The following is a 13,163-nucleotide window of genomic DNA, read 5'->3' as shown; positions in this document are numbered from 1 at the left end:
CGTCCGCTGTGGTGTTGGAGTGGTGGGCAGACGGCTTTGGCTGTCTCGAGTGCTCTGTCACTTTTTAGACTTGGCTTTGCACGGGGAAACGCAGCCTCTTTCTTGATGTTTTTATTCCTGGGAGCTGAGCGCACAGAGGCCTCGTGCACTTCCGCCCCGGGAGGGGGTGGGGAGCCTCTGAACCCCTAGACTCGACAGCCCCAGGGAAAGATGCCGCCCCCCTCTCCTTCGGCACAGGGAAAGCCCTGGCTCAGAGGGGCCTCAGCCTGGGGGCTTCGCGAAGGTTGGGAGCTGGCAGGAAGAGGCTCTGCCAAGGGGACCGCATTAGAGTGAAAGACATTATCATACTAATGACTTTGCCCAGGCCTGTGCACTCTGCATTTAGTATTTACAGAGATAAAGCCTGAAATAACAAGGTCCGCCCCCCCCCCCGGGAGCTCCCCCTGGGGTGAGGGGCTGCCCCCCCACCCGCTGCAGTTGGAGACGTGGGAGATGGGGTCTCACCCGAGGATGACCGGGTGTGGCCTTCTGGCCTGCCTGGCCTTGCTGCCTTCTCCCGGCCCAGCACGGGACACGGGCAAGGGACACGTGGTTTCCCGTGGGCGGTCCCCTGGCAAGGCCTAAAGTCCTGTGGTAGTGTAGTGGTGCCCGGCCCGGGTGCCTGAGGCCCTGAGGAAGTCCCCCCGCCTCTCTGACCCCATCTGCCAGTGGAGAAAAGGTGGGGGAGATGAAGAAGGGTTGTCCTGGGGCTGCCTCGCCGAGCCCCAGGATTCCTGAAATTAGCCGCCTTGCGCGTCCCTGGCCTGGCTGGCATTCATCTTTGAAAGGCTGGGGGGGGGGGGGTCCTTGAACCTTCAGTTCAGGGTCAAGAACAAGAGGTTTCCCCAAAGACCCATTTGCTCTGCAGGATGATGGCGGAGCTGGCGGAACCTTTTGTCAGCCTGGTGGCATTGGACGTGGCAGCAGCCTGGGGGAGGTGACAGATGCCTGAGTGGGAAGCTGCCCTGGACATCAGTTCCTTCCGAGGAGCGGCGGCCGAGCAGCCTCCAGCAGCCGAATTGCGGTCCTGGTCCCGGGACTTGAACTTAAGAGCCTGGGCGAGGTCCCGGGGCCTTTTTATTTTTTGCTCAAGGCTAGTGCTCTACCACGTTGGCATCTGAGGAAGTCGGGCTCCCAGAGGCAGAGTGGGAGGGGGCGGCCGGGGGTCGCGGGTGGGACACGTGGTTAATAAAGATGCGCGTTTCCAAGAGCATGGCCCCAGTGTCGTCACACGCCGGAAGGAAGGCGAGCGCTTGGGGATGACCTCCGAAGGCCATCGAGGCCAGGGGTCCCTCTGTGACCCCAGTGTCAGCCCGATATGTCTGGAGTGTGTCTCCCTGACTGGCCTCGTTTCACTGGCTTGCCCGCTGCCACCTAATCGTCCACATGGGAGCCTTCATTTTTCTTTGCCTTGACAATCTTTTTTTTTTTTTTTTTTTAAATAAGCTCACTGTCAACAGCCTGGCGGAGCCATCATTAATTCTCCGCGTTCCCTTCCTGCTCTGCCCCCACCCCTCCATTTGCTTTCTTTGTAAACTCCCTCTTGGTCCTGAGTCAGTTCTGTTCTCCGCCTTGCTGGCCAAATGTCAAATGGCTGGAATCACCCTCACCTGTTTCCTTCCTCCCTTCTTCCTCATTGGTCAGCCTTCCTAGGCTGGGGAGATTATTATTATTGTTATTATTATTTTTATTATTATTGCATTTCTCCCCGGTGAGTACCAGGTAGAAAGGAGCCAGGATCCCGACAGCCCAAATCTCCCCATCCACTCCTGGACGTCGGGTGGCACACGTGTTTAGCACGTGGCGCGGCAGAACTTTGCCAAGCCGGGTTCTAATCCGAGGGAAGATAAGCAATCCCTTCTGGGGGCTTTGGTCCTCTGTGTAAATCCCCACTGGCTCTTGGCCTTCTTACAGCCATCAGGTTATCATCAGATCTGAAGTGCTGCGATTGCTGCAGCCTCGTGCTGGGGACTGCATCTCTGAGTTACAGCCACCAGCGATGGGACAGCGCCAGGATTCTGGGGGGCCGGTAGATGGGAGGCCAGGTTGGAGAGCAGCCAGAGGTTTATTAAAAAAAAAAAAAAGAAAAGAGAAAGAAGAAGAAGTTACTAAGTAAAAATTGTCCCCGATCCGGATGCCTCAATTTTCAGGGGGAAGAAGCAGACTGAATCGGAGATCCTACAAGTTAGACCTTCAGCGATTAAACCATTTGCTCAACTCTAAAACAGTAGAAATAATCATAATAATAACAGCCCTGGCTGCTGAGAAGGAACCAGCCTCTTCCCTCCCTTTCTGCTTATGTAAATGCGGAGATTTTCCCCAAGCCCCAGAAGTCTCACCGGGGAGACCTCTCCAGGAGGGGCCCACCCAAGGGGGTGCAGACACACTTTGGGGAGCAGGATAGAGCTGACCAACTCCACACTTGCCTTTTGCTTTATTTTCCTTTTTTCCCTAAGTCCCAGGTGACATTTTGTAGAGGAGAACTTCCCAGCAGTGTTTCAGCTGAACAAAGAGAAAGGGCCTTCCCCCCAACCCCCCCCCCCCCGCCCCTTCCACCTCCTCAGCCTTAGAACTTGTGCTCCCCTAGCAGTCAGAGCCATCGTGACAAAGTGAATCAACACAGGTGCCCTAAAGGTTGAACTGGGGAAAGCAGATCCCCCCCCCACACACACACAGAATGAAGTTGTCTAAAGTTGTTGTTTCTGTCTAAAGTTTTTACCCCAGATTCCTTCCCAGGAAAGGAATGTGCCCTCTGATTTGAGAAAAGGTAGGTGAGGGGGTCAGGAATTGACGTCTGCCTGTCTGACGTTGCCTTTTGTGTTTCCATTCGCGCAGGTCTCCCTGTCTTTTACTAAGAATTAAGAATGGGCCTCTGAGTCAGACAGAAAAGACCTCGGCCTGGCTCTCCTACGCACTTGTGAGCCCAGGGGCTGTGTGTGGCCCTGGGCTCCTGAGAGGAGGTCAGTTGACACAGGAAGTCAGCTGACACGGGAGGTATCCCTGCCTGGCCTTCACCATAGGGAGCTGTAGAAAACTGGGAGTTTCACTGTTAAGTGAGGGCCTCTTACTCTGGGAGAAATAGAACTATTGATAACAGAACCAGTCCTCCATCCTCCCCAGTAGCTCTGCGCCCCGTTTGTGAGGCTGCAGGGATCTGGTGAAGAAGAGAAGGGGGTTTCCTTCTCCGTGTGTGGCTACGGGACAGAAGCAAGCCAGCTGGACCTGCGGAATGCGCTGAGCTTTGGGTTGGCCCAAAAGCTTTGGGGTGGCCTCCCGCCCGGGCCCTGTCCTCCAAGACTCAGCTGAGGGTTCTGAGGCTGGGGCTCCTGTGAACATGGAGAGTTGTCTCCATGTCACCACCTACTAAATTTTCCGGGGGAAACCAGCAGCCCCCAGCTGGGGCCACACAGCAGCCTTCTCCTGGCCCAGGGCTCTGGCGTCCGCCAAGCCTCTCTCCGACTATTGAGTGTTTCATTCGTGGTTTTTCCGAAGGCACGCGTCCAAGCTTGGCTGGGCCCGCTTCACGTGGAACTACGCAAACACGTAAGAAAACCAGACTGTTGACGGAGGGCGAACCCAGAACTCTGGTCCCTCTGAAGTCCAGGCTGGAGGCCCGGGAAGGCTACCGCACCCTCTGGGCCGCTGTCCAGCGTGGCGGTGCTGGAGATTGCGCTCAGAGCCTCTCTTGGGTGCTTTACTGCTTGAGCCACCACACGTCAGGCACTTTTTTGCTCTGAAATTTTTGCCTTGAACTCAAGAGCTGGGGAGCGGTGGGGTGGGCTTGCTGTCTATGGGGCATGCCCCTGGTGTCCGGAGTTGGAAACCTTTTTCAGATTGTGCGTAACCCCTGGTCAGAGCTGGGGAGAGGAGGGGACGGTGGGGAGAAAGAAGGGATGGGTGTGAGACAGGCAGCCATGGCTGACAGCATGCTGCGTCTCTCCCGTGTCCTGTGGGGACCCAAGGCCCTGAAAGTGTGGGCTCCCCCAAGGGTGGGGCGGCCAGGATGGAGATTCGATCCTCCAACCCCACTGCCTTTGAGAAATGCCCGGGCCTAGGTCTGTGTGCCAAGCCTTCCAGTAGACGGCCGGGCAGGTTCAGACTGTGGAAGAAGGAGTTAGAGGAAGTAGACCTGAGATGGGGCGGGACCACGTCAGAGGAAGCAGGTGGTGGGGCGGGACCAAGTCAGAGGAAGCAGGTGGAGGGGCGGGACCAAGTCAGAGGAAGCAGGTGGTGGGGCGGGACCACGTCAGAGGAAGCAGGTGGTGGGGCGGGACCACGTCAGAGGAAGCAGGTGGTGGGGCGGGACCAAGTCAGAGGAAGCAGGTGCCGGGGCGGGACCACGTCAGAGGAAGCAGGTGGTGGGGCGGGACCACGTCAGAGGAAGCAGGTGGTGGGGCGGGACCAAGTCAGAGGAAGCAGGTGCCGGGGCGGGACCAAGTCAGAGGAAGCAGGTGGTGGGGCGGGACCAAGTCAGAGGAAGCAGGTGCCGGGGCGGGACCACGTCAGAGGAAGCAGGTGGTGGGGCGGGACCACGTCAGAGGAAGCAGGTGGTGGGGCGGGACCACGTCAGAGGAAGCAGGTGGTGGGGCGGGACCACGTCAGAGGAAGCAGGTGCCGGGGCGGGACCACGTCAGAGGAAGCCGGTGCTGGGGCACGACGGTCCTTTTGGTCTCTTCCTTGCCGACCACTTCCTGTTGACCATTCCTGTCTCAGCTCTGCGTCCTGTCCACCATGAGAGGAACTGCTCGACCCCCTCCCACTGCCGCCTCGACAGCCTGAAACCCCAGAAGCCATGAGCAGAGCAGGTTTTGGCCTCCCTTTGGCTGTCTGCGTCCCACGAGGCCCCCAGCCCCTCACGGTGGCATGCAGGGCAGGGCAGGCCCGCAGGGCAGGGCAGGCTCGCAGGGCAGGGCAGGGCCTCACGGGTCAGAGAGGGGCTGCCGGCGCAGCGTTGGTGCCAGACCTTGGGCTGGGCGGCCACAGAGTTGAGGCGTGGAGGCTGCTGGTTCTGCCCCGGGCGGGACTGAGGAGAGGAAGGGGAATGGACAGGGACGGGGCCGTGCGCTCGAGGAGGCTGCAGGAACAGAGGCCCCAGGCAGGGGTGTTCTGGGAACCACAGGGAAAGGCCGGGGGCCCGGGCGTGGGACCGCCACGCTGCTGGTGGGAAATGTCGGATGTGTTGTCTGCACAGCCGGGGACAGGCAGTTCTGACACTGTCGGCAGTGATTAGAGTGGAGATTCGTCATGCACTTGGCAGTGCCTGGTCAGAGGCCGGCAGCCACAGAGCGGGGGATGTGTCTCCAGGAGGGACTGTCGCCCGCAAGACCCCAGTTCACTGGCTGCCCTGTGGCTCAGAAGCTTCCCTGGGTGTGGGGGGGGAGGGGTGGACATGCAACCTTTGTCTCACCAGAGCCCAGGGTAGGCTTGGAGCTGTAACCCCAGGCCAGCTGACCTTGAACCAATCACACGACTCCTCTGACCTTTCTCCCAAGGAGGAAAGGGAGGCGTGAAGGGGCTCAGAGGGCTTGCCGAGCGCGTTGGGAAGGCAGAGGGGATGGGAATGGAGGGGATGTGTGGACTCGGGGTATCCGAGGGGCTGGGGTCTGCCCCGCCACGTGTTTGCAAGGATCTCTCAGCCCACGGCCAGACTGGGCTGTCACTGATTCGCGGCATTAGCTTTCTGTCCTGCAAGCCCTGGACTCTTCCAGAACCTTCCTTGCCTTTGTCCCAGAGTCAGTCTGTAAGGAGTTGACATCTGGAGTCCAGGGCCTCTCAGAGGTCAGTGGTGGCCTCCAGAGAGATGGGTGGCTGTCGTGGAGTGGGGTGTGTGTCGTCCGAGCTGCACCTGCGCCAGCATCTCTCCTGGGATCCCGGGACCCGCTCTGACCCTCTCACATCTCTTCTGCACCAGGACCCCGGGGTTTGGGGTTTCATCCCATCAAAGCTTCGGGCAACTGGAGATGGGCACAGAAGATGGAGTAGGTAGGCCAGGCCTGGGCACCCTGGGGTTTTTCAGCTCTTTGACCATGTCAGTAAGTGTCTGGCACGCTGCCCTAGAGATTCAGCAACTGCCCAGGCCACAGGCCACGGGAGCTGTCTGTGGCAGTGGACCCTCTCCCCACGCCATAGCTGGAGACGCCGCCGTGCACAGCAGCAGAACAAGCTGGGAATCGGATGGGAATTGGAACCCAGGCTCTCCTGGCTCCCGGCGTTGGGGAGACTGAACGTCAGAGTGCCTGCCTTTAACACCCGTGAGCTGAGACTCTCGCAAAGGATTTAGGAGAATTAAGACCATTCGTCTTCACAGCAGTCATGGCCCAGTTTTGTAAAAAAATCTCATTTCTTAGATGCGGCAAAGCCAGGGCAGCGGTGGGGAGGGGTGGGGGGGGGTGGGGAGGGGAAGGCGGTTGAGAGGCTGCTCAGAGGCAGGACTGTGAACCGAGGTCGGAGATCAAAGACCTCACGAATGACAGATTCCCTGGGGTGGCCATCTCCCTGGCTGGTGGCACACACTGGGCAGGCCATGGCCGTCCAGTGGCGGGGGTGGGAAGCCTCAGGATGAGGGCGTGCGAGACGGGCCTGGCTGTCATGCCAAGGCAGCGTTCCCTCTCCAAACCTGCTCCCCGCCCCTCTTTAATTAATCTGAACCTTTTTGATGAAGTGACAGTTTTCATGGCTCCTGACAGCCGCTGAGAGACAGGTTAATTCCTAGCTGCATCGTCAGCGCTCCAATCCGGATGAGCAGGTGAAGAGCGGATGGGGAGCTCACTCAGCCCGGAGGCCTCTCCTCCGTCCTCCCCCCCCCCAGCCCCAGCAGGTCCTCAGGAGACATGGGGGTCTTGAGAGGCTGTGGGCCCTGCCTCCATCCTGCTGCTCCTGGGTCTCCTCAAGACCTGTCCATTGGTCTCAGCCTGGCAGTGGTCAGAACTTCCTTGCCTGTGTACCAGGAAACCCCGCTCGGGGCTTGATCCAGCCAGGCTGGACTGGAGGCAGAGAGGTGGCCACTGGTCCTTAGCTTCTGAACTCCCGGTCCCCAGCTCTAAGGAAGGCACCTTACTAACGAGGCTTTCGGCCTCCCAGAGACGAACCTAACATACACGTGTGCAAAGACAGACCCTCTTGCCTCCACAGCTTTTGGACTTTGCTTGTCAGCATTGGAAAACGTGAAGCAATGGAGACTTCCCCTCCCCCCAGAGATCAGGGCTTGTGATGTGTGCTTCCGTGGTTTTCCTTAGTGAAGAGCCACGCCTGAACCTCTGAGGGCCCAGAAGGAAGAGCAGCTTTGGGTTCAGAAGGCTGAGATCTGAGGATCGTGGTTTAAACCCAGCCCGTCAGGAAAGTCTGGGACTCTGATCTCCAGGGAACCATCAGAACACTGGAAGTGGTAGAACGCCAGCCTTGAGCTGAAGAGCTCGGGGACAGTGCCCAGGCCCTGAGTTCAAGACCCAAGACTAGAGCATGTACACACACGCACACACACATACACGCACACGCACACACGCACACGCACACACGCACACGCACGCACACACACCTCTGCCGGAGTTACAGCTGCTGAGCCTGTTTGTTTTCATATTTCCAGACTATTTCCTAGCGGCCCCGGGATTTGAATTCAGGACCTCTCAATCGCCAGGCAGTCTGCCTGCACCTGAGCCAGGGCCCCCGCTCTTGTCTGTTCTGGTCTTTTCTTTTTGAGCGGGAAGCTTGGGTGAGCCCCCCCCCCCCAGAAGGCCTCCGCTCCTGATTCTTCTGACATAGCTCAGATTATAGACGTCCGATGCCACGCTGGTCCTGTGAGCGGCTTGATTTTCTGTAAGGCACACCGCTTCATTTCCTTTTTGCCAAGTCTTCCCAATTTAACACAAAGCATTTACACCTGACAGAGGCGCCCAGTGTAAAACCTCATTTCCAGACGCTTCCAGGCCAGTGCTCCCCCACCCAGCAAGTCGCATATTGTCATCTGCCACATCGCCTCACTCTTGACGACTTCTGCCCATGTGCCCAGCGCTTTACCCCAGGCGCCCGTGACCTGTGACCCTGCACAGGCACAGACCGCGTGTCTTCCTCCTCTGTGGCCTCGTCTCTTCTTGAACTAAATCGTGGATTCGGCTCCTGGCTGCTGTCCCATGCACACCTTTGGTTTTTCTGGTCCTCGGGCTTGAACTCGGGGCCTGGACACTGTCCTTTAGCTTTTTCCCTTGAGCCACAGCTTCGCTTCGGGGACTTTGGGGACTCATGGCGTAGGAGCGTCTCACGGCGTATGGATGCCCCTGTCCTGTCCTGTCGGATCTCAGCCTCCCGAGTTGCTGGGACGGACATTGTTGATCAGACACCCTAATCAGGCGAATGTGTCTCCTCGCGGGGACCAGACGTCCTCCTTCTATTAGCACCCTGGAAAGCCCTTGTGAATGGAGGCCTCCAGGGCCGGCCGGCCGCAAAGACCTGTCGTGCTGCTTTGTCTGTTTGGGGTTTTGCTTCTTCCTTTAGTCCCGCCAGGCAGCCCGGGCTGGCCTGGAATCCTCTATGTAAGCGCAGGGCCGGCCTCGAACTCACCGTCCTCCTGGCTTTCCCTGGGTGAGAGCAGCTTTGAGCAGACCTTTCCCTGTGCCCGGGACTTCTCTCAGTGGCCGCCTCTCCTGCCTGCAGGGCAGGGTGGCACAGAATGGCCCAGGAGGCATTCCTGGGAGTGGGCAGGCGCTCGGGCGGGCACACACAGCCCCTCCACTCACGGGACGGTTGCCGCGTGAAGGAAGAGGGTACAGTTCCAGAGCATGGGTGACCTGTCCCCTCGGAAGAGATTCTCATTCTTCCGTCTGACTTCAGCCAGGCTGTGGAGAGGGCGCTGGTGCTGGGCTGGGGACCCGTGTGTCTGGTCACGGGGCAGATGAGGGCGGCCCTTCCCCCGGGGATCGAAGCGATGGCATCACCGCTCCCCTCCCCTCCCCTGCTCCCTCACCCTCACACCACCTCCCTGCCACGGTTAATCGATGTGAGCGATGGGACCCTGGAGCGGCGGCCGGCGTGTGTCTGGCTGTAATGAAAGATGCAGCCGGCATCTGGACTGTGGGGCCCACAGGGGGGTGGTCAGCAGGCAGAGCCAGGGTCCTGAGCCACGGCCGCTTCCCTCCAGGCTCGGCCCTGAAGCAGGCTGTGTGTGTGCAGTCAGGGTGGAGGGAGAACGCCACGCCAGCCATGTCCAGCCACGTCCTGTCCACAGAAGTGCAGACGGACGTGTGTCTCACCCACGGGTCCCTCGGGCAGGGCCGCTGGAGGCTCTGACGAGCCGGCACAGTCGGTCGGCACCAGATGGCCGCCTGGGACCTGGGCAGAGCCTGGCATCAGTCACTCCTCTGGCCTCTGAGAAGGGTGTGCTGCTGGACCGACCGCCAGGGTGACTGGCCGTCCGCTCCTGGGGTCAGGGTGAGGTCAGAGGAGGGGGTTCGGCCGCGCAGGCTGCGTCTGGGCACTGCTGGCCTCCAGTCTCCCTGTCGAGGAGCCCAGAGCTGTGGCCAGCAGAGCAGAGGCCTCCCCCCCCCTCGAGGGGAGCTGTGGAGTAAACCCCAGAGCTTCTCCTCGTGATACCTGGAGGCCACACGGCGGCCACGCGGACAAAGCCGGGTGCTGTGAAATGTGACTGGCACGGGAGCAGCTGGGGGGGGGGGGCAGGAGAAACAGATCGATCATCCATACCCAAACCATGATCTGGCCGCCGTGACCTGGAGGAAGTCGAATCTCACTCCGTTTTATTCCCGGCTTCCTTCTGGGATGTGTTAGGTTGTGGGGTTTGGGGTTTGGGGTTTGTTTTTTTTTCCTTTAATTTTCGGTCTCAGGGCTTGTTGGTTTGTTTAACCTTCTAAGGTGACCTTTGCTATGCTTCCTAATAGAAAGGGATACAGATGGTCATAAACTTCGGGGGCACAGCTCCTGCAGCTGTAGGAAGTGGGAGCTGCCTTTACCTTGACCTTGAGTCTTTAGCAACGACCTGTAAACACCCTTTTATCAGCCTGAGCTGAACACTTCCCTTTATTTGCAATGTTAAGGGTCCCCCCCCCTCTTTTTTTTATTATGCATCCGTTTTCCTCTTGCCTCCCTGCTTTGGTTTCTAAGCGCTTGTCTGATTTTCCAACACCTCTGTGGGAAGGCGGGGTGGGGGGGTGAGAGGTGAACGCATCCCGCCTGGGAAGGGGGGGGGGTATGCTGGGGAGAAATGACCCAGCAGGGCTATCTCCAAGCGTCCTCAATCAGTGTGGGAAATAATATGCTTCCTTCTCATACCGGGCCAGAATGCAGTGGGGTCCAAATAGAAGACAAACCTCTGCCCTCGGGAACGGGTTATGTCACAAACTCATGGTGGGATTGACATTATTCACAGTGAACCAGGGCCGCGAGCCCGAGGGGCTGCTGGGTGAATGACGAGGCTGGTGACCAGGAGTGGGGGGAGAGGCTGGGACAAAGGACCCTGAGCCTTGAAAGAGGCTTCTGCCTGAGGGGCCCCCTCCCGCCCAGCCCCCCTCCTCCCAGCCCAGGAGCAGTGAGGGTCTCACCGCCCACACCACCGTGAAGTCATGGCGACTGCATCTCAGTGCACTCCAGGGGCCTGCGTGGACCTGGACAGCACTGTGTGAGCTTCGCCTGCCCCTCCCTTTCCCCGCGCCCTGGACGCCGCTGCCCCACTCCAGAGGGCTGCGCTTGCTGGGGCTTCGTGGAGTGGTTCGCTGGAGGCGAGCGTCTCACGGGAACCCCTCTGCCCGGGCGGGGGTCTTGTCTCCAGCTCCGTGTATTCCACAAACGCATCTGGTACGGGATTAAGTGTCCTCAGAGGGCAGCGTGGCTGTGTGGCCGGGCAGAGCTGACCCTTAGGGAGTGTGTGTGTGTGTGTGTGTGTGTGTGTGTGTGTGTGTGTGTGTCCTGCAGAATGGCGGCTGCCTGGAGGCTAGAGTGCAGACCAGAGATTTCCTGTGAGAGGTCAAGCCGACCGGCCATTGGCGTCTGGTTACTCAGCCATCTGTGGCCGGTGCACTGCGTGGAGTGTGGCAGGCGTGTGTGTGTGTGTGTGTGTATGTTTGTGTATTTGTGTGTGTTTGTGTGTATTTGTGTGTATATTTTTTTGTTTGTGTGTTTGTGTGTGTGTGTGTGCGCGCGTATGTATGTGTGCCTGTGTGTGTGTTTGTGTGTTTGTGTATTTGTCTGTGTTTTTGTGTGTTTCCTGTGTGTATTTGTGTGTGTATTTGTGTGTGTGTTTTGTGTGTGTATGTTTGTGTATTTGTGTGTGTTTCGTGTGTATGTTTGTGTGTATTTGTGTGTGTGTTTTGTGTATTTGTGTGTGTGTATGTTTGTGTATTTGTGTGTGTGTATGTTTGTGTGTGTATTTGTGTGTGTGTATGTTTGTGTGTGTATTTGTGTGTGTGTATGTTTGTGTGTGTATTTGTGTGTGTGTGTGTGTGTGGCTTCGGAACCTTCCAGAAGCCCCCTCCCCCCGCCCGGCATTCAGCCCCCTCTGTCGCTGTTTGCAGGAGCGGGTGGAGTATCTCTTCCTCATCATTTTTACCGTGGAAGCATTTTTAAAAGTCATCGCCTACGGACTCCTCTTTCACCCCAACGCTTACCTCCGTAACGGCTGGAACTTGCTAGACTTTATCATTGTGGTTGTAGGGTGAGTGTGGCCGGCCCTCCCCTCCCCTCCCTTCCCCGCTCCTTCCCTCCCCCCTCCCCGCCCCCTCCCCACCCTTCCCCTCTCCAGCAGCTGGTTGCTGTGGGCCAGCACAAGGTCCATGTCTGTGATCTGGACAGGCCACAGGGTGGAGCGGGGAGGAGGGAGGGGGAGGCCGGGACCCCAGTGTGGGGTCCTGGCTCCTGGGGGGGCGGCATCGTGCCAGCAGAGGCCCCCCGAAAGAGGCGTAGGCTTCATCCACCAATTCACACGAAGCCTCGCGCCTTTCTCATGGCACAGGGCCCAGCCTGGGCGCCATCCCCGAGGAGGGGTGGGTCACTTTATCCCCGGCGGTCACCTGCCTGAGGCGGGCAGGCGCCGCCCACCCGGGTGACATCCCGAGACACAGGAGCCGGGCGTGGGGGGGACGCCCGGGGCTGACAGCTCCTCCTTTCCTCTCCCCGCATCCAGGCTTTTTAGTGCAATTTTGGAACAAGCAACCAAAGCAGACGGGGCCAACGCGCTCGGAGGGAAAGGGGCTGGATTCGACGTGAAGGCGCTGAGGGCTTTCCGCGTGCTGCGCCCCCTGAGGCTGGTATCCGGGGTCCCGAGTAAGTACCGCCCTGCCCCGGGCCGGCCCCCAGGACGCCTCCCCGACCCGGCCTCCAACGCCCTCCCAGGCACCTGCAGCCCCTCCCGCCCCGCTTGCCCTGCAACCGTTGCTGTTCTTGTTCATTCGCTGGCAGGGCCCTCGCTCCCGGGAGGCCACAGCGGGCATCCGTCGCGCTCACCCGGCCTCCTGGCACGAAGCTGTGACACACGGTCACCCACGAGGCCACCAGAGCCCCGCCACGGCGCCGGCACCAGGAGGCTTTCAGAGCCCTCCCCGTCCTCGGGTCTCCGGCTTGCCCGCAGGCAGGAAGACGCCGCGGTCGGGGCCGGGCGCTCTCAGTGTTTCTGGCCACACGGGTGAAGGGGACTCGAAGCCGAGCGTGTCCAGAAAGTCGTTCTGGGTTTGTTGGTTGGTAGGGTTATTTCTTTTAATGTCTGAGTCTGTACCACACACCTCTGGAATATTCCCCGGTGCCCCTCACACAGGGAACAGCTCAGGCTGCTCCTCGAGGGGAGAGACGCCGCCATGCCCCTGTGAGGCCCAGACACGGGGGCCACGAGAGCCATGGGGGCCACGAGAGCTCCCCGTGCCCCAGCCCAAGCTTCATTCCCGAAAAAGAGATGGTCCTAAGGATGGCTGCTGGGTCTCGGTGGGCTTGGCGTGGACTGCAGCCCCAGGCGCCCCCTCCTCTGTCCTGCTGATTCCACGGTTGAGGGGACAGAGGCAGCAGGGTGTCGCTGCCCGAGCCCCCACTCCCAGAGCCACCGCTGCATAACGACGCGCCGTGTCCCCACGGTAAGACGAGGGTTGACATCTCATCCCGTGCGGGATGCGTGAGGCCGCGTGGCCGGCCATCGAAGC

The 13,163-nt window shown here is 59.5% G+C and overlaps 1 protein-coding gene across 11 annotated transcripts in view; it reads left to right on the top strand.

Moving 5' to 3' along the window:
• Window positions 1-13,163, top strand: part of Cacna1c (calcium voltage-gated channel subunit alpha1 C) — a 231,805-nt gene that overhangs the window by 135,301 nt on the left and 83,341 nt on the right. For all 11 annotated transcript variants that reach the window (XM_090325250.1, XM_090325254.1, XM_090325255.1 and 8 more), the window contains exons 4-5: window positions 11,553-11,692; window positions 12,161-12,300. In XM_090325250.1, the coding sequence (XP_090181376.1) occupies window positions 11,553-11,692; window positions 12,161-12,300 (280 nt within the window). The remainder of the gene's footprint in view (window positions 1-11,552; window positions 11,693-12,160; window positions 12,301-13,163) is intronic.

This window comes from Megascapheus bottae, chromosome 37 (genome assembly GCF_031878675.1).
Source record: "Megascapheus bottae isolate mThoBot1 chromosome 37, mThoBot2.hap1, whole genome shotgun sequence".
Taxonomy (NCBI): domain Eukaryota; kingdom Metazoa; phylum Chordata; class Mammalia; order Rodentia; family Geomyidae; genus Megascapheus; species Megascapheus bottae.
The sequence above is the reverse complement of the archived record's forward strand: the minus strand, read 5'-3'. Positions and strand labels throughout refer to the sequence as shown.